The sequence below is a fragment of the Heteronotia binoei genome, chromosome 13 (genome assembly GCF_032191835.1).
Source record: "Heteronotia binoei isolate CCM8104 ecotype False Entrance Well chromosome 13, APGP_CSIRO_Hbin_v1, whole genome shotgun sequence".
NCBI classification, from domain to species: domain Eukaryota; kingdom Metazoa; phylum Chordata; class Lepidosauria; order Squamata; family Gekkonidae; genus Heteronotia; species Heteronotia binoei.
In genome coordinates this window covers 31,530,562-31,551,884 of record NC_083235.1, presented here as the reverse complement: position 1 = coordinate 31,551,884, position 21,323 = coordinate 31,530,562, and the positions used below count along the sequence as shown (strand labels likewise).

General features: G+C 44.4%; 2 protein-coding genes across 3 annotated transcripts in view; one reads left to right on the top strand and one right to left on the bottom strand.

Moving 5' to 3' along the window:
• The window catches only part of SP7 (Sp7 transcription factor), a 49,550-nt gene extending 42,933 nt beyond the window's left edge, over positions 1-6,617 (bottom strand). The window contains exon 1 of one of the 2 annotated variants that reach the window (XM_060253124.1): positions 6,525-6,617. In XM_060253124.1, coding sequence (XP_060109107.1) covers positions 6,525-6,548 — 24 coding nt within the window. In that variant the 5' untranslated portion in view covers positions 6,549-6,617. The other variant, XM_060253125.1, reaches the window with a different exon arrangement.
• METTL1 (methyltransferase 1, tRNA methylguanosine) overlaps positions 1-21,323 on the top strand; it is a 1,067,043-nt gene that overhangs the window by 899,973 nt on the left and 145,747 nt on the right. The window lies entirely within an intron of this gene.

Below are 21,323 nucleotides of genomic sequence, written 5' to 3'. Positions count from 1 at the left end.
TGAAGTGCCCATCTGCAAACATGAGCACTGATTATCTTGGACATCTCGGAACTTTTCTTGTGCCATAAAATCATCTAACATTTTGTTGATCATGTTTTTAACCCCACTTATCCTCCAAGGAACAAGGAACATGATTCCCCCCTGCCTCTATTCTATCCCCAACATCCCAGCAAAGTAGGGTAAGTTGAGAGGAAATGGCTGGCTCAAGGGTGAGTTTTATGGCTGAGTAAGAATTCGAACCTGGAGCTCTCCAGTCCCAGTAAAACACCTGAACCACTACACCACACTGCCAATACACTGACTTTACATACAAAACATTAGCTGGGTTCCATATATCACAGCCAAACATAATGTGTTCCACAATTGCAGGTTCTCAAGACACCCACATTTACAGAATCAATAATGAGCAAAATTGGCACCCATAAGAAGCAGGGCCTTTTTAGTAGCAGCCTCCAACGTTGTGGGGTTCTCAGGAGGTTAGGGAAGAAGATCCTGTGAATTTAGGGGGAGGTACTAGTGAGTTTCCTGCATTGTGCAGTGGGTTGGACTAGATGATCCTGGAGGTCCCTTCGAACTCTGGATTCTATGATTCCATGATTCTAGGTTAATTTTTCTATTTTATTTGGCTAATTTAAGAGGCAATTGAAATTTTTTCTATCCTGTCAGGATTTTAATGGTGGAGTTTATGGAAATAGTCTCTTATGCCGTTGTTAGGTTGCTTTGGACCATTTAATAATTTATCGCTTTAATGTTTCACTTTTATCCTGTAAACCTCTTTGGAATCTATTTTGATCAAAAAGCAGTATAAAATTATTATAAATTTTTAAAAAAACTGGATTGTATATGTTTGTCAATGCAGTCACACAATCGCTCATGAGCATGTAATAAACTGACTGACACATTTTAATGTGATTGCATATTGATTTGCACCCTAAATTCAGTGAGAATGTGAAGGAATTGTATTAATCTAACTGAGAGATGGATACAAGATTTTAAGAACATTAGTATTTTCAAGACACATGTGGCAAAGTGTTGGACAGGGTAAGCCTACAACCCTTCGAAGAAAAAGATTAAAAGAAAGAAGAAAAGAGATGAAAACAGGTTATTAGAAACTGTCATGGAATTTAAAATGGTATGGACAGGCAGGAGACAGACTTCAGGATTTGGAAGTGATGTAGCATGCAACATCCATAAGATGTGCACATTACAAAGGTAATCACAGAAAAACAGTCATAATAGTTATGCTGATCTGTGCAAGAACTACAGTATGCCAATAAAATAACTGAGTAACATAAACTGGGGCGACATCTTCTGGGTAATTCAGTGACTGCTCTGTAGCCCCAATCCCAGGCAACCATAATGATGAGTATGGCCCTTAGAATGCGAACCACTAATAGGCAGGGACCTGTCAAACTCTGGGTCCATATAGTACCAGGTACAATCCAGGCAACTGAATTCATTCTTTCAATGAATAAATGAGGCTCTGATCCCTAGCAGCCAATAGACTGGTCCCCTGTAAGAACAGGTGGGCCCTAGAGGATAACCGGCCAGTTCTTTTAGACTCTCGGGATAATGCTGTAAAGAAGTTTGCAAACTGGTAATTGATAATGGTGGGTGTGGGAATATATTCAGACATTCTTGAGGCAATCTTCTCGAGGATCTCTTCTCAAGAAGGCAGTGATTTTTCTCAGGAGTAAATCAGGAAGACAAGCTTCTGACAGCTGAAGAATAAGGGTTTGTTTTCTGAATTTACATCAGAAGCATACTGTTCTTACATCCAAAGAAGTGTTGGAATAGTTGGAGGCAACCCCAGGGCAGCAATTCAGGCAGAGATGCAACAGGCAATCTCTTCTGAGGGTGGGTAATTCTACTGTACCAGGAGAGACTGATGGCTTTGATCATATCTGATGCAGAGATGGGGCACTCTAGCAAAAGGATGCAAAGGCTATGGCAATTAATCACCCAAGGATGCAGGCAGCCTCTTTTCTGGGTGGGAGCTTTGGGCTCAAACACCCTTTTGTTATTTAAATTTACCCTTGTGACATAATAGTATGTACTGACTCATAGCTTGGGAACTGCTGAGCTGATTCAAGATCTTTTAGCCCAAGAACCAGAAGAAGAACCCTAAAACTTCAGGCTTTTTAACTCACTAAATCAGGGACTTCTAAAGGTAAAGGTAGTCCCCTGTTCAAGCAGCAGTCGTTTCCAACTCTGGGGTGATGTTGCTTTCACAACATTTTCATGGCAGACTTTTTACAGAGTGGTTTTCCATTGCCTTCCCCAGTCATCTACACTTCCCCCCCCCCCCCCGCAGCAAGCTGGGTATTCATTTTACTGACCTCGGAAGGATGGAAGGCTGAGTCAACTTGGAGCCGGCCACCTGAACCAGCTTCCACTGGGATCGAACTCAGGTCATGAGCAGAGGGCTCCAACTGCAGTACTGCAGCTTTACCACTCTGCGCCAAGGACTTCTAGTACCTGGATTTTCCTGTGCTACCCAAAGGTGATGACAGCCGAAATCTCTACAGCCATTCCAACACTGAAGTTCCTTCCCCCTCCCTGGCCCACTCAGTATACATTTCCAGTCTTTCTATTCCCGTAGTGTTATGAGCATTTTGGACAAGATGCCCAGTGACACATCCATTATAAAAGAAAACTGTGTGAATATATATATATCACACTTCCCCCCCTTAAGAAAAAAAATGCTTCAAAGCAGTAACTTTGGGAAGCTTTGGCCTTTATTTATGTATATTTTACAAGAAACAGGATTTCTACAAATATGGCCTTCATAAGTGATGTAATCTGGGTATATTTTGTATTTGGGTAGCTCCATTAGTGAAATAAAGTTCTTGAAAGGCTTCCAACTATACTATATAAATACATATTATTAATATTATACCCATGTGCAAAAAGCATCTCATGATGTGGATCTCAGAGATATAGCATTCCTTTTTCCAGGCACACACAAGATTTCAGCTAGTTGGGAGAATGATTTGACCGGATTAAACACAGCTCTAATGCCCAGATTCTTTCTTTTCACTTTCCTCTTAAGAAAATAACAGCTATAAAAAGGGTGAGGACACTTAGGCATCGATGTCCCCCCTTAAGGCTATTTTTGGCATTCGAAAAAGGCGAACAACACTTTGGGAAGGTGAGCAAACTGTACACTGTCCCTTCTCAAATGTTTGTAGCCCAGTTACCAACATGGTGCGAAGATGTCAAAAGAACCAGCACTGCAGTATCCTCCTAGACAGGTGAGCCTAGTGGTTAAAGGGAAAGGCAGCGATACCTAATGTGTCCTTAGAAATCTGAGAAGGTTCACCAACTCATATGACTAGTGTCAGAGTCCAGAAGATGCAGGTCAGAAATTATATCAAAAAGATACATAGCTTTGCAAAGTATTTCTTGATATTGTGGCACAATTGTAATGACACCAAGGGGGAAGACCCTGTCTGGGCCTGACTTTCTTTCTTGAGTCATGCATCCAGTTGAGGCCTTATGCCAGAGGTTCCCGTGTCTCTTTCACTAGGAAAGGATGGGCATTTCAAAAGTGAAATCAAGATCAAAACGTACACCTTTCTTGCCTGAGTTGGAATGAGCCCATGTAATAACTGATGAAAATGCTGCCTGTTTGACTTCAGAAAGAAACTACATTGTAATGACTCCATCCATTCTATTAATGCAAGGCCTGCTTAGTCTATTTTGAAGATTTAATCCAGTGTCCAGTTTGACCCTAGAGATGCTAACAGAACAAGGCCAGTTTGCGTCAACTGGAACATAGACTCATTGATGTCAATCGCAAAAGGATCATTTATGGCATCTAAGATGAAGCTCAAATACTTTGGCCCCCAAATGAGAAGGGAGCACTCACTGGCGAAGAGGAGTGCTGGGAAAGAAGGCAAAAGAACAAGGGGGCAGCAAAAGATGCAATGGCTGGACAGTGTTACTTATATAACCAACACGAATTTGAGCGGACTTCAGAGGGTAGTGGAGGGCAGGAGGGCCTGGCATGACTTGGTCCATGGGGTCGCAAAGAGTCGGACTCCACTGTGTGACTGAACAACAACAACAAAGGAGTAGGCTTCAGTGTAATCAACTCTACGGGGACAGTTTACCTTGCACAGGAATGAGGCAATATACGTATATTTTACAGAGTGATCCAGTCCATTTTCAGGACAGCAAATGCAATTTTCATAAATAAGCCACCATAGTGAAAAAGGATTACTTTTCATGAGCAATATTTAATGCCCATCCTGAGGACTACAAATAGACTGAGGATTTGATAGGGTTCTTCTGTCGAACAGTACTGAGGTATACTCACAGTTGGCTCTGTTTGCCATGATGAGAGCTACTTTGCTTGAAAGTCTGTCTGCTATAATGGCTGAGAGGATGATCTGTGACCCAGGAAGCCCCCAGTTCAAATTATTTGCTGTGAACAGGTGGTAAGCTACCATCTGTCAGGGGGATCCCTTTATTTGGTTTATCTTTCAGACTTGGGACCTTTCCCCCTATCTGTAGTACAAGAACAACAGTGCAGTCCTAAGCAGAATCACACTCTTTGATTTCAACAAACTTAGAAAAGCATAACTCTGTTTGAGATTGCACTGTTGTTATCCTGATGCACCTCAGAATTTTCTTGTAAGTATTACTGAGTTAACATATATGAACATTTTAAAGCAATACACAAATGCTACAGGGCCACCTTAAGTCAGCTGTGACTGGACAACCAAAAAAAAGTTAGGAATGCATAGAATAGATGGACTCTGGAAAGAAGAAAGGGAAGATGCTTGATCCAAATGGCTCAGATTGCTTCTATGTAAGCCTACTGGCTAAAACTGAATTCCTGAATAGTTTATGAGATTGTTTGGCAGCAAGTTAATGATGTCAGAAATATATTTATGTATACATACACATAAACCCCTGACCTGGATAGCCCAGGCTAGCTTGATCTCCTCAGATCTTGGAAGTTAAAAAGGGTCGGCCTTGGTCAGTATATGGAAGGGTAGAGACCACCAAGCAATACCAGAGTTGCAATACAGAGGCAAGCAATTCTTGCCTTGAAAACTTTACAGGGTCCTCATAAATCAGCTGTGACTTGAGGGCAAAAAAAAATTCATATAAATCCATCAAAGTACCATCCTTTCTGTCAGAGGAGGTGGTCTTTAAATAACATAAATAAAATAAATGTATTAAAATAAAGCATCAAACTTAAGAGCAGAGTTTCTTTTGCTCTGCTCACCAAAGAGCATGGTACCAAGAATGGAATCTTGATCATGATCAACCAATGTGGGTAGAAATAAGCTAGTATGAAAATGGTACCTTCCATCTTCTGCGTCAAGCCCCCTTAGAGAAGCAGTACAGGTTTCAAAAAAATCTGTTACTTTTACTCTTGTCAGCTAAACTTTGATACTGCACATTTCTGCTAACTTTTATTTTCCAGAGTTGCACATTTTGTTAATCTTGAAGGGAGGGGCATCAGTCTCTTAGGCTTTCTCACAATATATATTTTTTTAAAAAACCCAACTTCAAACAACATGCCATTCCATTAAGAAAAAATCCCACAACTCTCTGCTTGTTGAATTTTCCAGTCAATCATTAGTCCCATTTTTAATTAAAATGGCTTGTTATCAATTTAACCCTTTCAAACCCATCACTTTTATGTCTGGATTTTTTTTTTAAAAAAACAACCCACTTAAAATACAGTTGCAAACAAAAAAAAAAGCCAGATGAGGAAAAGAAAATATCTTTACCTAATAAAATCTGAAAATAGCCCTGAACTGGGATTTTGTCCTCAGCTGAAGCCTAAATATTTTTGATTACACTGGCTGTGAAGTTTAGTTTTCATTTATGCTTCTCAGTCCTCACTGTAGAAGCGGGGTGGGGAGATATCTCAGAACAAAATCAGTTTCTTTGGATCACAACTCCTCTCTTCCCCCAAAATTTGGATTGGGGAAACATTTGCAGTTCATTTAATCAAGTTTTTTTTTAAAGAAAGAATTTCAACTGAGGAGAGGATAGCAAAAAAGAAAGGGGGAAGCAGGAAATGGAATGATTATTTTTTTAAAAATGAAAAGGTCTCCCTTCAAGCACAAACTAAATACAGATGACAGTAATACACAAGGCAGCCCAGGAGCGCTACTCTGGTACCTCAAATGGACTCTTTTCAAACTCCAGACAAAACATCCCAGGTCTATTTTACTAACCTCTGATACCCTCTCCCCATCTCCAAGCGGTTTTGGGTCAAGTTGCCCACCTTCCCCCAATGCCTTAAATTATAGTTCTGCAGTTGTTATTTAAAAGGCATAATGTTAAGAAAGGACTGGGGGGGGGGGGTTGGGAAGGAGAGAGGAGAATCTGAGAAGGGAAATAAAGTTTTAAAAAAATTGCTTCTTACTTTTCCTCAGTTCCTTGCGCTTGGAGGTTTTAATTTCCACCTGGTCTGACCCTCCCCAAAGCCAAAACCTCCAGACAGCTTCAAGTCAGGACTCTCTAGGGCCCCTGGTCGGGCACATCGGGAAGATTACCTCAAGCAGCGACGACGATGCCATCTCTCTGTCCCAGCCTGAGGACTTTGCAGCAGATTTTTGAAGAGGAAGGAGAGAGTCAAGGAAAAAAGGAACGGGCTGGTCTGCAGTTGGAAGGGACCGCGTGTGTGTGTGTGTGGGGGGGAACTCCTCTGCTTTACAGGATCCACCCTCTAATTACCGCCTGGGAGCCTTTGAGGACCCGCTAGTATCCAATAAAGGAGGAGGGACTGTGGTGATGGTGGTGGTGGAGAGGGGAAAAAAGTCAACATCTTCTGAATGGGGTCTCTCCCCCCACCCTTTTCTTCAGAGTTGAAGGAAAGAAAGGAGAAGAGGCGTTTTGAGAAAGGAGAAACAAAGCTTAGGGAAGGACCAAAAGAAGACAAGGAAAGGAAATCCAGAGAAGGGAGAAAAGGAGGCAAGAGAAGCGTCTGAAGGCAAGGGGCTGCTTGAGAACAGGTTGGGAAGGAACCAGAAGCCAAACCAGCTGATGTCAGGGACCAAGCAGGGTGACAAAATTGGAGACAGGCACAATATCCAGAGGGAAGTTGTCCTGTGCAAGTTTGGCTGGAATGAATGGCAGCTGAGCTGGAGAACTCTCCCTCATTGTACCCTATGTTCACTACTGTCTGCATTTTTATGCTGCTGTTCCTCCCAGGAGCCCAAATAGCATGCACATAATTGTTCCCTTTCTCCATTTTATCCTCACAACAATCCTGTGAGGTAGGTAAGTCTGACAGGGTGTGACTAGCCCAAAGTAGCCCGAGCAGGTTTCCATGGCAGAGTGGGGACTTGAACCCTGGTCTCCCAGATCCTAGTTTGACTCTAACCACCATTCCACGCTGGTTCTTTATTTGCAGAAGGAGAGGAACACACATGAATACACATGAAGCTGCCTTATAACAGAGTCAGACCATCAGGGTCAGTATTGTCTACTCCAACCGGCAGGAGTTCTCCAGGGTCTCAGGCAGAGGTTCTTTCCATCACTTATTTCCTGGTCCCTTTTAACTGGAGATGCAAGGCTTTGAACTTGGGACCTTCTGCATGCAAAGCAGAGGCTTTTCCACTGAGCCACAGCCCCTCCCAGTCATTTTGAATTTTGACGCACACATGTTGCGCTGTCCTCAAGAGCTGCTTTGCTTCCTGGAGATGGCAGCCAACTGTAAAAAAGTGTCATTGTATGGCTTCCTAACAGATACCTGGAAAGATCAATTTAGCATGTGAAAACATGCTGAATGTAACAAACTCGTATCTTTACTGACCATCATGTGTGATAAACAGATATACATTTTGCCTTCCGCCAGGGCTGGATCTGGGGGGGCAGAGGGAGGTGCTTGCCCCGGACGCTGACGGAGTCCATTGTATTCTATGGGACCATAAGATAGAATGGCTCATAAGGGGGCGTCATTTTTTAATTTTGCCCACCTCAAAAAACATAGATCCGGTCCTGCCTTATGCTATCACCCAACTGTGTTATTCCATGGGGCACATGTGTTAAATATGCTTTTAGGCTATTTGGAAGTTTTCCTGACATGGATCACATCCTTCCCCTTCATTCAGTCTAAATTGTCAACCCAATGATATTTTATCATCCCTTAGTGCAAAGGCTCACAAAATGTTTCCTATAAGGGAGTGTGGAGAATTGCATTTTCTCCTGGTGGGAGGCTGGCAACAAACAGGGCTTCCCTGTGCAGTTTACCAGGTTTTTTCCCCCTCTCTAGTCAGAAGGAGAAGTTCATTCACTGGCACATCAGCTCACCTGCACACAGATGCTAACTGATTTAGGCAAAGGAATGGTCAGTCATCCCCTCCTCTCCCCTTCTGCAAGTAGGGAACATAGGGGCTTGGAGGACTTTTTGTTAGACAGGTAACAGTGAGAGCCAGTTTGCTGTAGTGGTTAAGTGTGCGGACTCTTATGTGGGAGAACCGGGTTTGATTCCCCACTCCTCCACTTACAGCTGTCGGAATGGCCTTGGGTTAGCCATAGCTATTGCAGGAGTTGTCCTTGAAAGGGCAGCTGCTCTGAGAGCCCTCTCAGCCCCACGCACCTCGCAGGGTGTCTGTTGTGGGGGGAGAAGATATAGGAGATTGTAAGCAGCTCTGTGTCTTTGATTCAGAGAGAAGGGTGGGGTATAAATATACAGTCTTCTTCTTCCTGGAGACAACAAGGAAAGAAGCCGTAACTTGGGCTGACCAGGATCAAGGAAGAGGAGATAACCATTTTGTTAAAATTACCTTTCAAGGGAAAGTTGGTCTCTCTTTTCCTGGGGATGGTGAGCTGAACAGGCCTCTCATCTGAGCTGGGAGCAGGCCTCCACTTTGGACCATGCAGCTGGCTTAGAGGGCTGGACTAACCATCAAAGTAATGGTAGCTCTTTAGAGAACTAGGACACCTAAGATAAAAGAACCTAATCTAATTTTAACATTCAGTTAGGGCATGTTTTAGAGAGAGGGACAGGGGATTTTTGTTTTACTAATTTATTTTGCTCTTCCTTGCTTCATTCTGGTGTGGTGCTAAAAATATGCTTGTAACCATTTTCTTTTTAATAAATAGTTTAAACCTTTGATTCTGGAAGTGATTCTCTGTACTACATAGACCCCACTGTTTTGGACACACAAGGGGAGCCCCAAGAGGGGGAGGAAGGCAAACAGTTGGCAACTGGCTATTCCCCTAGGGGTACACAAGGCAGTAATCTGTCCCTATGGTAGCCAAGCGCTGGGCTAGTAAGAGACACCGAGGCAAGGCCTCAGGGCTTGGAAGGGAAGCCGAAGGTCCTGATTTCTTCAGTGGGAAATCTCCAGGGAGTTTGGGACCCCAAGGATGGGGAGGCAGAACCGGCCTGCTGGACAGAGCAGGCACATTCTGCCACAGAGAGATTGAAGTGTGTATTGAAAAATTAAGCCGCCATCTTGAAAGCATTCATCACATTATGACCTCCCCCATTTCAGTCAATGTGTGCACAGTGACATCTTACCAATGGACAGGACTTTTTTGAGTAGGAACACACAGGAATGCAGTTCTAGCTGGCCTGGCACCAGGGGGTGTGGCCTAATATGCAAATGAGTTCCTGCTGGGCCTTTTCTATAAAAAGCCCTGTGTGAAACAATGGTGATGTCAGGAGGTGTGACCTAATATGTAAATGAGTTCCTGCTGGGGGTTTTTTAACCAAAAAAAGCCATGCCAATGGAGAGAACAAGGATGTATCAATAATTTACAGTGATAGATGCAACCTGCACTAGAGTTGACACATCCTGGGAAATCCTAGTGCGGTGGAATGTGCCTGCTCTGGCCTGCAGGCCCTATTCTCCCCTGCCCTCCTAGTTTTTTCTGAACACCTGGAGAAGCTTTTCTTTCTCTCACAGGCAACCACTGCCACCACCTGACCTTTGTACAGAATTGCCCATTGGGAGGGTCAGGACTTCCAGTTTGCCTTCCGAGTTCTGAGGCCTTGCTTCTGTGTCTCCGACTGCCTGGTGCCTGGTCTTCATGTGGACCGTTTACTGCCTTGTGTGCCCCTGGAGGAATAGCCACTTGCCAACTGCCTGCCTTCCCCCTGGCACTCCTTTAAAAATAACATGTCCAAAACAGTGAAGGTCTATGTAGTACAGAGAACCACTACTAGCAGCAAAGTTTCTAAAACATTTATTAAGAAGAAAATATTTACAAGCATACTTTTAGCACAGCTCCAGTTTGAACAAGGGATTAAAAAGAAATGGGCAAAATGCAAATCCTTTGTCTCTCTCTCTCTCTCAATACATGCCCTATCAGATGTTAAAATACAGAGCACGCTCCTTAGTTTAGGAGTTCTAGATCTCTACAGAGTTACCATTACCTTGAAGCTTGCTATAATTCTTGAGATAAGCACATGGTTAATGGCTGCCTTGTCAGTTGAGAGTCCTCTCTGCTCATGGTCTGAGTCCCTGAGGAAAGAGAGCTCCTTCCTGCTGTGATGATGTCACTTGCGGGTGAAGTCATCACATCAGGGATGTCGCATGGTGATGTCCTTGCTCAGGGGAGGCGTTTTCCCTGCTGGTCAGCTAGTCTGCAGTAGAGAGGAGCCTCCAGAATCGTGGGATCTCCCACTAGGAGGGGGCCAGCAACCCTACCTAGATAGTAGATACATCACTTAGGGCTGAACTAGATGTGACATCATCCTTGTGTCCACTATGGGGATGCTACCACCATTTTGAAGCAATTAAAAATGTTGTGAGCATGGCAGACTGAAGTGCTCTGATTTCTCCCTGCGTGTCTTTTTAAAGTGCCAAAAAAGCCACAAACCTCCCTCAAACGTAGCTGGTTTGAAAAAGTGTAATGTGTGGGGACAAGAGCACCTCAGTCTACTGTGACACATAGCTGACAGACTAGCCAGCCTCCAGGTGGTGGCTGGAGATCTCCCGCTATTACAACTGATCTCCAGGCAACAGAGATTAGTTCATCTGGGGGAAAATGGCTGCTTTGGAAGGTGGACTCTATGGCATTCCATTCCATTGAAGTCCCTCCCCGCACCAAACCCCAGGCTCCACCTTAAAAATCTTCAGTTATCTCCCAATGTGAAGCTGCCCCTAGTACCTGATCAGTATTGGGCCTTCACAGCATTTTTAAATAACTTTTAGATAGTGATGACATCCCTGTAGTGCACACAATAATGTTGTCATACCTAGTCTGGTCTTTAGAAACCACATCAGAACCTTGAGCTTTGATTAGCAGGGTATGTGAGAGCAGCCATTGGCCCTCCCCCAGAGCATTCTCATTGGCCCCAGGCACTGACCCATGACACCCCCCCCAACAGGAAGGGGCTGGCCCTGGGACTAGAACGCTGCTGTTGTGTGGGCTGGCCGGGATTCTGAAACCGGGGCCGCGCTGCCGCCTCTACCACAAGGGGATCAGCATTCTGTTCAGCGGGGGTGAGTGGGCGGGCTGGCTGAGCTTCCCAGCTCACGCTGCCGCCGAGTTGCTTGCTTTCTGTGCATGGGGGGGGGGGGCTTCCAAAACTGGTGCCGTGTTGCTGAGTTGCTTGCTTTCTGTGCATGGGGGGGGGTGGGCTTCCAAAACTCCAACGGGGTTGGATTACGGGGGCTGGTCACGTGACCAGAGGGGGCTGGTCATGTGACCAGAGGGTGGATGAGGGAGGGGCCATGTGAAGTGGGCGGGGTTGTGTGCGGAGGGAGTGACGCAGCCCTCCAAAAGGGGTGATGCCCAATGGCGGGGGTGACTTGAATCAGTTACACCCCAGGGTGCAACCCACCCTAGTGACGCCTTTGTGTGAGAGGGTAGGGTTGGCAGGAAGAAGTATTAATACATTGGGTCAGTTGGTAACGGTGCTTTCTTCCAGCTTTATCTTGCTTGGAAACTGGACATCTTACTTGACACAGCTTACTTGATTTGGCTATACTTACTGTTTCATGCTATTATTATGCACTCTAGATGTGGTTGTCCATGGAAAAAATCAGAATCATAGAGTTGGAAGGGTCATCTAATCCAATCCCCTGCACAATGCAGGAAACTCAGAAATACCTCCCCCTAAATTCACAGGATCCTCATTGCTGTCAGATGCCCATCTAGCCTCTGTTTAAAAACCTCCAAGGAAGGAGAGCCCACTACCTCCTGAGGGAGCCTGTTCCACTGAGGAACCACTCTAATGGTCAGGAAGTTCTTCCTAAATGGTAGGTGTTGCAAAATACTGCAGCATATCTGTTGGCTAGTGCCAACCAGAGTACATGTAATATGACTGTGTTGATAGCATCATGCTGGCTGTCATATGTATCTGGGTTCACTTTAAGGTGCTTACCTATAAACCCCTTTTCAACCTCCAGGTGAGGTCTGGAGATCTTATGGCATTAAACTGATCTCCAGACAACAGAGACCAGTTTCCAGAAGAAAATGGCTGCTTTCAGGGGAAGGACTCTATGACATTATACCCTATTGAGATGCCTCCCCTCCCCAAATCCCATCTTCCTCAGGCTCCACCCTCAAATCCCCTGGAATTTCCCAACCCACAAAGCTGAAGAATTTCTTCAGCCCACAAAGCTGAAGAATGTGGTAATCCACATTGGAGAGAAGTGATGAATAAATAAATAAAATAAGATGTAGATAGGTCAGGTGGTGTCAGCTTTTCTGCATATTCACAGCTTCTCTGTGGCTGTTCTGTATTGCAAAATAGCCTTCCAAAACATGTTATTGCAAAATAGCCTTCCAGAACATGCAAATCCAGAAATTATGCAATGCTGAACTTTTATTTTTTTAAAAAAAAACTTCAAAGGGTTGGTTTCTTTAAAAGGTGTGCATGGGGTTCTGTTTCTTGTTTATGTGGATTTGTTTATTAGTTTGAATTTTTGTAAGCTGCCTTGGGCTTGTTGGGGAAAGGTGGTGGTGATGGTGGAAAGTGCCATCAAGTCATAACTGACGTATAGTGACCCTATGGAGTTTTCAAGGCAAAAGGTGTTCAGGGTCCTGGTATCAGGATCCTGGTATTCCCTGAACATCTCCCATCCAAATATTAGCCAAGGCCAACCATGCTTAGCTTCCAAGACCTGATGAGACTGGATTAGCCTGGGCTACCCAGGTCAGGTTGAGGGAAAAGTGGGACAGAATAATTCAAATAAATAGCACAAGAATATTTCACATTTTGCAAAGCTGACATTTGAAATACATCTGTGTCTTTTGGAATATGAGTGGAATGTGCCTCTAATTTTAATCCAGGGAAAGAAATTCCTAAATGCTGCATCCAGGTTTCAGAAGCTTGAGACTAAGCTCTTTAAAGAAATAGGTGGTGATTCCAAAGGATTTCTTTTAAAGAAGGGAATGCTTCAGTTTCTCAATGGAAAACTGTGGCCCACCCATTCAAGCCATCATACTAAGGTAGACCAGTAGTCTGTCTAAACTGAAGGTGGACAAATTTGATTAAGAGCCACATAGAATAAACATCAGATGTCTGAGAGCCACAAGACATGAGTGTCAGATGTCTGAGAGCTGGAAAAAAGGAAGGAAGGAAGGAAAATAGATGGGGAGGAGGGACAGTGGAAAGAAAGCAACTTTAACTTTAAATGCATTCTCCAAGCCCCCAGCTTTAAAGAGAGAAATGCCTTCTCCAAGCCAGCCAATTGGGTGGTGGGGACTTTGAGAACCACACAATATGTGTGAAAAAGCCACAGCCTGGCCACTCCTGCAGTTCATGGCAGAGTGGAAATATGAATCTAGATCTCCCAGAATCCAAAACCTTAGCAACTACACCTGGGAAATTTCTAATCATAACACCTGATCTCAAAATAATTTGTTTTAAGATGGAATATTTCACAATTCCATCTTTCCTTTGTGCCCCGTTTTTTGACCCCTGAATTTATTTATCTCATCTGCTCTGATTGTAGGGCTGGGAAAAGATGCTTCATTAACTGCTATTATCTACCATAGGCTTTTGGAACTGGGAGAAGCTGCATAGCAAAACAGACAATGACATGCCAGAAAGCTACAGGTACTGTAATGTTTTATTTATTAAGCATTGCTTTGAAGATTTGGGACATAATAGCACCACTATATATAGTCCTTGCGAAACATCATCTGTAGAGTTGCCAACTTTTAAAACAATCGGTCCTGATTCTTGGCTAGGAAATTGAGGAGGCAAAACTTTTAGATCTCTATGTTATCAGCCTGCTATTGAAAACAGAGCCAATTAAAAAGCTGGCAGCCCTGCTCACCTGGAGTAGGGGTATGAGCTCTGAGCACAATTCCAGAAAGATGCTGGCAACAATTCAAAAAAGAGCTTCCAGGAAGATGAATAGTCTGGAGACAAACTATACTTGGAACAATAAAGAAACACAGGTTATTTTTATCAGAGATGGAAAACGATTTAACTGAAAGAAGAAATAGGCTCAGACTAGCAGGAGATCAAATTTACTTTTCTTCACACAGGGAGGCTGTAGATATTTCAGTGTGCTGCAGTGGGGTAGGGTATATGTTGTGGTGGGTCCATGGAAGCCTGGGCTCAAATCTCAATTAGACCTCCTTTTAGAGCCAAACTAGATGTGATAACATCCTGTGGCAACTATGAGGACACTAAAGCTATATTAAAGTCATTGAAAAACTAGGCAAATGGCCAAGGTGCCGGCCTTCTGGAGATCCGAAGTGGGCGCCCCCCCCCCCATGTGACTCAGTGACATTATCACTGTGGGGGGCACCAGAAGTTAGCCTTGCCTAGGGTGCCAGTCAAAGGCTGGATCTGCCCTTCAGCCCCCATTTTCAAGTGCTGAAGCTGCCATGGGTGTGGGGGGGCATTTTGGCACTTGATGGGGGGAGAACAGTAGTGCCTCAGCCCACAGCACTGCAGACCCCATCAGGGTGGAGTGCTCAAAGGATTTTAAAATGGTCGTGGCCTTGTGACAGCCATGAGAATGCCATCACATCTAGTTTGGTGCTTAGTTCACTTATAGTCACATCCTAAACAGAGTTGCAGCCTCTGGGTAGGGCTGCCAGTTCCAAGTTGGGAAATACCTGAAGATTTTGGAAGTGGAGGACTAGAGTTCCCATTCTCTCACTGGGGGCAGGGGTTCCACTGATTTTGGGGCCTCCAAACCACCATCAAAGAACTGGCTGGCAGGGGAAACCCTGCCCCTAAAGAGTACCAATGTCACCCAGATGATGTAACCCAGACAATGATGTTACCCAGAAGTGATGTCATTGTGTCAGGCATGTCACATGGGGGGAACGCTCTAGCATTTTGGGGGAAACTCTATGATTTTTACTGTTATAAATGCTGTGAATAAACTACAATCTAATAACTCTGTGATAACCATAGCGTTTTCCCCAAATGATAGAGCATCCCCCATGTGGTGTGCATGATGCAATGATGTCACTTCTGGGTGATGTCATCATGGCATGTGTGCTTTGCATGCACAACAAAGATCCCAGAGAGGAGGAGCAGAGTCTCCCACCAGTAGCCAGGTGAGACCTGGCAACCCTAAGGAGGGCAGAGTTTGGGGAGGTGAGGGACTTCAGTGGGGTACAATGCCATGTAATCCACTTTTCAAAGCAGCCATTTTCTGCAGGTGAACAGAATAGGGCTGCCAAGCTCCTGCGGAGGGCAGGGAATCCCCAGGTTTGGAGGGGCCCAAACTGCTGACACAGAGCAGGCTTCTGGGGGGATCCCCGCCCCCAAACAGCCCCATTGCTACACAATGTGCCCACAAGATGACATCACCTAGAAGTTATGTCATTGTGGCGGGCATGTCATGCTACAGACGCTCTAGGATTCACAGTAAAACTCCATGGTACCATAGAGTTTTACTGTGAATCCTAGAGCATCTGTGGCACAATGATATTATCACTTCCAGATGACGTTATTGCACCGCACACACTACGCACACACAAGAAAAGAGTCCCCCACTGGAGTGGCGGAGGAACTTAGCAACCCTAGAACAGAACTGTATGATCTGGAGATCAGTTGTAATCCCAGGAGCTCTCTAGCCACCACTGAGAAGTTGGCAACTCTGTTTCCGAGCCCATTGACTTTGCAGGGGGAGAGACTTAGAAGTGCTTAGGATTGTACTGGCAATGACCTTGGGATTTTAACTGGCTCTTAACATATCATACCTCACAGGGTTGAGGCTAAAATGAAAATAAACTTGTATGTAGTGTTCTGAGCCCCTTGGAAGTTAAGTGGGATAGATCCATGATGGTAGCACTGAAATCTCTGGGGTATTTCATACTGAGCCGGTGAATGGTCTGGTAAATTGTGTCCTGTGGGAACTGAAAGCCATTTGAATGCACCTAGAAGAGTCGCTGTGTATCAGCAGAATGAGTGAGTAATTCCCCCCTCCCCTTCTCTTTCATTTTTTCTGATCACCCTCCATTCCCGCCGCCTGACACAGGAGACCTTGCTGTGGAGCCAAGGAGCCGTCCCTCTACTTGTATTTTCTCCTTAGTTAGGAAAAGAAAAAGCCACTAATTAAAGATACGGCAGCTCTTGTGGTCATTTGGAGTCTGCGCTTTACTAACATTTGGAAGTGTTTAGTTTTTTGTGCATCTGAAGTTGGCAGGGGGATGGGGGGAGAGAGAGAACAGTGATTGGTGGAAGAGGAGGAAAAAAAGAAATCAAAGATCACAGTGGCATGCGCTCCTGACCTCAAATTGATTTTCCAGCATGACATTAAAGACCTTTTTTGAAAGAAAAAAAAAAAGAACACAGCCAGGAAGGCAGAGATGGGGACTTCCCAGCCCAGGGAACACGTTGACAGACTGGGCCAACTCAGAGGGGAAAATATTCATTTTGGTCGTATGCTGCTTTTGCCCCTGGAGATCAGGCCTCAAGTCCCTTGCCCACTCAACACTTTCCAGCGGAGCTTTGTGGTGTGCGGAGAGTGAAGGAGTCAGACCGCTATGCAAGAGATTGACTCAACAAAAGCAAAGAAAGATTTGTGCTTCTGCCATTGAGAGTGGCAGATCCTTTTTGGATCTAGGAGAAGACAACACTGGAAAGCTAAGGAGAGAGGACTCCAGTTCTGCATCCACAAGAGGGAAGCAGGAATGAGTATGAGCATAGTGGCTGTTCAGTTTTAAAAGTTGCTTGCCTCCCTGGCTATGGGGGCTATAGCGACAGAACACCAGAGAAACACTGCCACTTTATTTATATAGAACGTTTCTATGCCACCTTTCCACCCAAATAGAGTTTCCCTGTTGACATCAAAACATTATAAGATTGAAGCAGAAGATCTAAAAGATATTGGATTTATATCCTGATCTCCACTCCAAATCTCAGAGTAGCTCACAATCTCCTTTATCTTCCTCCCCCATAACAGACACTGTGAGGTGGGTGGGGCTGAGAGAGCTCTCACAGCAGCTGCCCTTTCAAGGACAACCTCTGCAAGAGGTACGGCTGACCCAAGGCCATTCTAGCAACTGCAAGTGGAGGAGTGGGGAATCAAACCCCCGGTTCACCCAGATAAGAGTCCTTATGCTGGAATGAAGTTTGCTGGTTTCTAAAATGCTCCTAGAATCCTGTTTTGCTTGAAGGCAATTGAGAGAGTCAGTTCAGAAGGTAAAGCTTACTTGGGAGGCTATAGCACAGAAGAGTTGGAGAGCAAGGGAAAAAAGAGGCCCTTCCTTCTCCTCTCTCATCTTCTTCCTCATCTGTTGATGGAATGATACCTAGTAAACAGGTTCCACCAGGGCTTATCTGCTGATCAGTTTGATCCACCTTCTCCATCTGCAGGCAGTACAAAGGGGGAAAGGTGGGTGAACCCTGAGCACTGCTGGTCTATCATCATGCCCTTTTTTCTCCGGTATCTGAGCTGGCAGCAGCACATCTCTCTGGCATTTTTTATGCACTCTCTTGATTGGTGAGCTAACAACCAGATTTTAATTAGCTCCTGCAACATGATTTTAACTTGGGGCAGGCAATGCATTGTTCATTGTGGCTTCTGTACTGCAGACAGTGACTTCTGTACTGCAGACTGTTGTATATTGTAGTTTCATGCATAGCTAGATAGACAGCTGAAATTTTTATCTGTTTATCTGAGAAACAAATATGCATCTTGTGCAGATCTAACTCTCATGCTCACGTAGGTCAGTAGCTTCATGCAGTGGCCTTCTGTGATCTGACCTGTTCTGGCCATTGCTCTGATGAGCTACAATACAGGAAAACCTGTCATGTAACCAGGGCTTTTATTGAGCAGGAATACAGAGGAACACAGTTCCTGCTGGCTTGGTGTCAGGGGGTGTGGTCTAATATGCAAATGAGTTCCTGCTGGACTTTTTCTACAAAAAGCCCTGTGTGAAACAATGGTGATGTTAGGGGGTATGACCTAATATGCAAATGAGTTCCTGCAGTGCTTTTCTACAAAAAGCCCTGAATGTAACTATCTGAATCTTATACTTGCAGCAGAATAAAGCAACAGATTGCCAAGGAGATAAAATTGAGTGTACCAGTCCAGAGAGATGGGATGGTGGCTTAATATAGCCTGATTTTGTCATATCTTGGAACAGGGGTGGTCAAACTTGCTTAACATAAGAACCACATAGAATAAATGTCAGAGAGCCGCATGATATGGATGTCAGATGTTTGAAACCCACAAGATGAAGGAAGGAAGGAAGGAAGGAAGGAAGGAAGGAAGGAAGGAAGGAAGGAAGGAAGGAAGGAATTCAAATGGATGAGGGAGGGAGGGAGAGGTGGAAAGAAAGCAATTTTAACTTTACATTACACTAAAGACCTTTAAATGCATTCTCCAAGCCTCTGGCTGACTTGGCTTGGAGAAGTAATTTATATAGAGAAATGCCTTCTCCAAGCTGGCTGACAGGGTGGTGGGGTCTTTGAGAGCCACACAATATATGTGAAAGAGCCACATGTGGCTCCCGAGCCACAGTTTGGCAACCCCTGTCTTGGAAGATAAGCAGGGTCAATATTTGGATGGGAAATAGGGTTGCCAGCTCTGGGCTGGGAAATACTTGAAGATTTTGGGGGTGGAGCCTGAAAAGGATGGGGTTTGGGGAGGGGAGAGACTTCAGTGAGGTATGCCATAGGGTCAGCCTTCCAAAGTGGCCATTTTCTCCAGGTGAACGGATCTATAGCACCTGGAGATCAGTTGTAATCCCAGGAAATCTCCAGCCACCAGTGGGAGTTTGACAACTCTAATGGGAGACCATCACACAAGTGGCATGTCCTCTGAAAGGACATCTGACTACTCTTAACTGCATGAACTTTCCCATTCTATATAGTCCAGCCAAGCTCCATTACTTCATTTCTTCCCTGCCACACCCTAAACTCTACCATTTTCACCCCTTGCATTGGCACTATCTCAGTGGCATAGGAATGACCAGGGCTTTTTTCTGGAAAAAGAGGTGCCAGAACTCACAGGAGGGAAATGACAGAGAAACGCACAGGTGCCCCTCATGAACTTTTAAGCATTTTAAAATAATCTTGTTTCCATAAAGAGGTTCCAGAACTCCATTCCACATGTTCCCCCAGCAAAAAAGTCCTGAGAATGACATATCTTCAGTGTTTTACGCAAAGGTCATTTTGTAGAAAAAGAGGTGCCAGAGCTCATTAGCACAACTCATTTGCTTATGCCACACTCCTGACATCACCGGAAGGTATACTAAATTATATCAGCTCAGCGTCTACCTTCAAATGCTTCTTGAATTATAATTGTCATAATAAAACCTTACTCCCATCATACTTTTTCAATTACTTTCTCCTATGTGGCCACAGCGGCATGATGAAGATTTCCATCTGTCTGTCTGATTTTTTTGTGGGGGGGGGGGGGGGGGAAATATTAGAAAGTTTGTCAAATCTTTGAGTTCAGCAAAATTTTTACTGGAGGTTTGAACAATGGAGCCCCGGCAAGTACTGGGGCGAGGGGGAGTGGTAAGATAAAATTTAGAGGTTCCAGAGCTCCGCTTCTTTGAAATCCTGCCCAAAATGAGGGCTGGGTTTACAAATGCAGAAGTTATCTATACTGGCATAATATGCAATTTCATAAACACACAGGGATTTAGTAACAATCCTGTTCTCATTCAACTGGCATATCCCAAGGATAAGATTGGAGTGTCACACAAAAAATTAGTACAGTGATACTTTCCTGCTACTACTGTGTCCCAGCTTCTTTAATAAATTTAAATATATACTTTAAGCAGAGTTGGCAGCTCCAGCTTGGGACATTCCTGGAAATATAGGGATGGAGCTTGAGAAGGACAAAATCTAGGGAAGGAGCTCAGTGAGGATGTGAAGCCACAGAGTTCCAACTAGGCTTGCCAATCCCCAGGTCCCAGCGGGGGTTCTTCTGCTTTCCCAGGCTCCTTCCCACCCCCAGTCAGCTGGCCGGCGGAGGAAAGCCCTGCCCCCAAAGGCACCATGTGACTTTCCCCCTCCAGAGGCTCCAGTCTCCGATTGGAAAGGCTTCCTCTTGGGATGGGGTGTCTGTGTTACTTGGAAGAAGTTGGCTGCAGCTCATGAGTAGAGAGACCAATCCCTCACTTCAGAGTCACCAGAAACGGGGTGGGGGGAACGTCTGCTGAGCACTTCATTATTCTCTATGTGGAGATCAATTCTCATAGGATATAATGGGGAATTGATCTGAAGGTTTCGGGGGCTCTGGGGGAGTTGTTCTTTGAGGTAGAGGCACCAAATTTTCAGTATAGTATCTAGTGCCTCTCCCCAAAGTACCCCCCAAGTTTCAAAACTATTGGACCAAGGGGTCCAATTCTGTGAGCCCCAAAAGAAGGTGCCCCTATCCTTCATTATTTCCTATGGAAGGAAGACATTTAAAAAGGTGTGCTGTCCCTTTAAATGTGATGGCCAGAACTCCCTTGGAGTTCAATTATGCTTGTCACACCCTTGTTCCTGGCTCCGCCCCAAAGTCTCCTGGCTCCACCCCCAAAGTCTCCTGACTCCACCCCCAAAGTCCCCAGATATTGAATTGGACTTGGCAACCCTAGTTCCAACATCCAAAACTGCCCTTTTCTCCAGGGGAACTAATATCTCTAATCTGGAGATCAGTTATAATCCCAGGAGAACTTCAGCCCCCCCACCCCTCCGGAGGTTGGCAATCCTGATTTTTATATATATATATATATATATATATATATATATATATATATATATATATATATATATATATATATATATATATATATATATATATATATATATATATATATATATATATATATATATATGTTAAAACTACACTAATGGTCTTATAGGCCTTCTTGAGGAAGTAGTGGAAAATGAACACTGCAACTCAATTTGGAACTTGCTAATGGCAACAAAATGGCATAACTCTAAAACCGAATATTAAAGAATGGTTATGTAA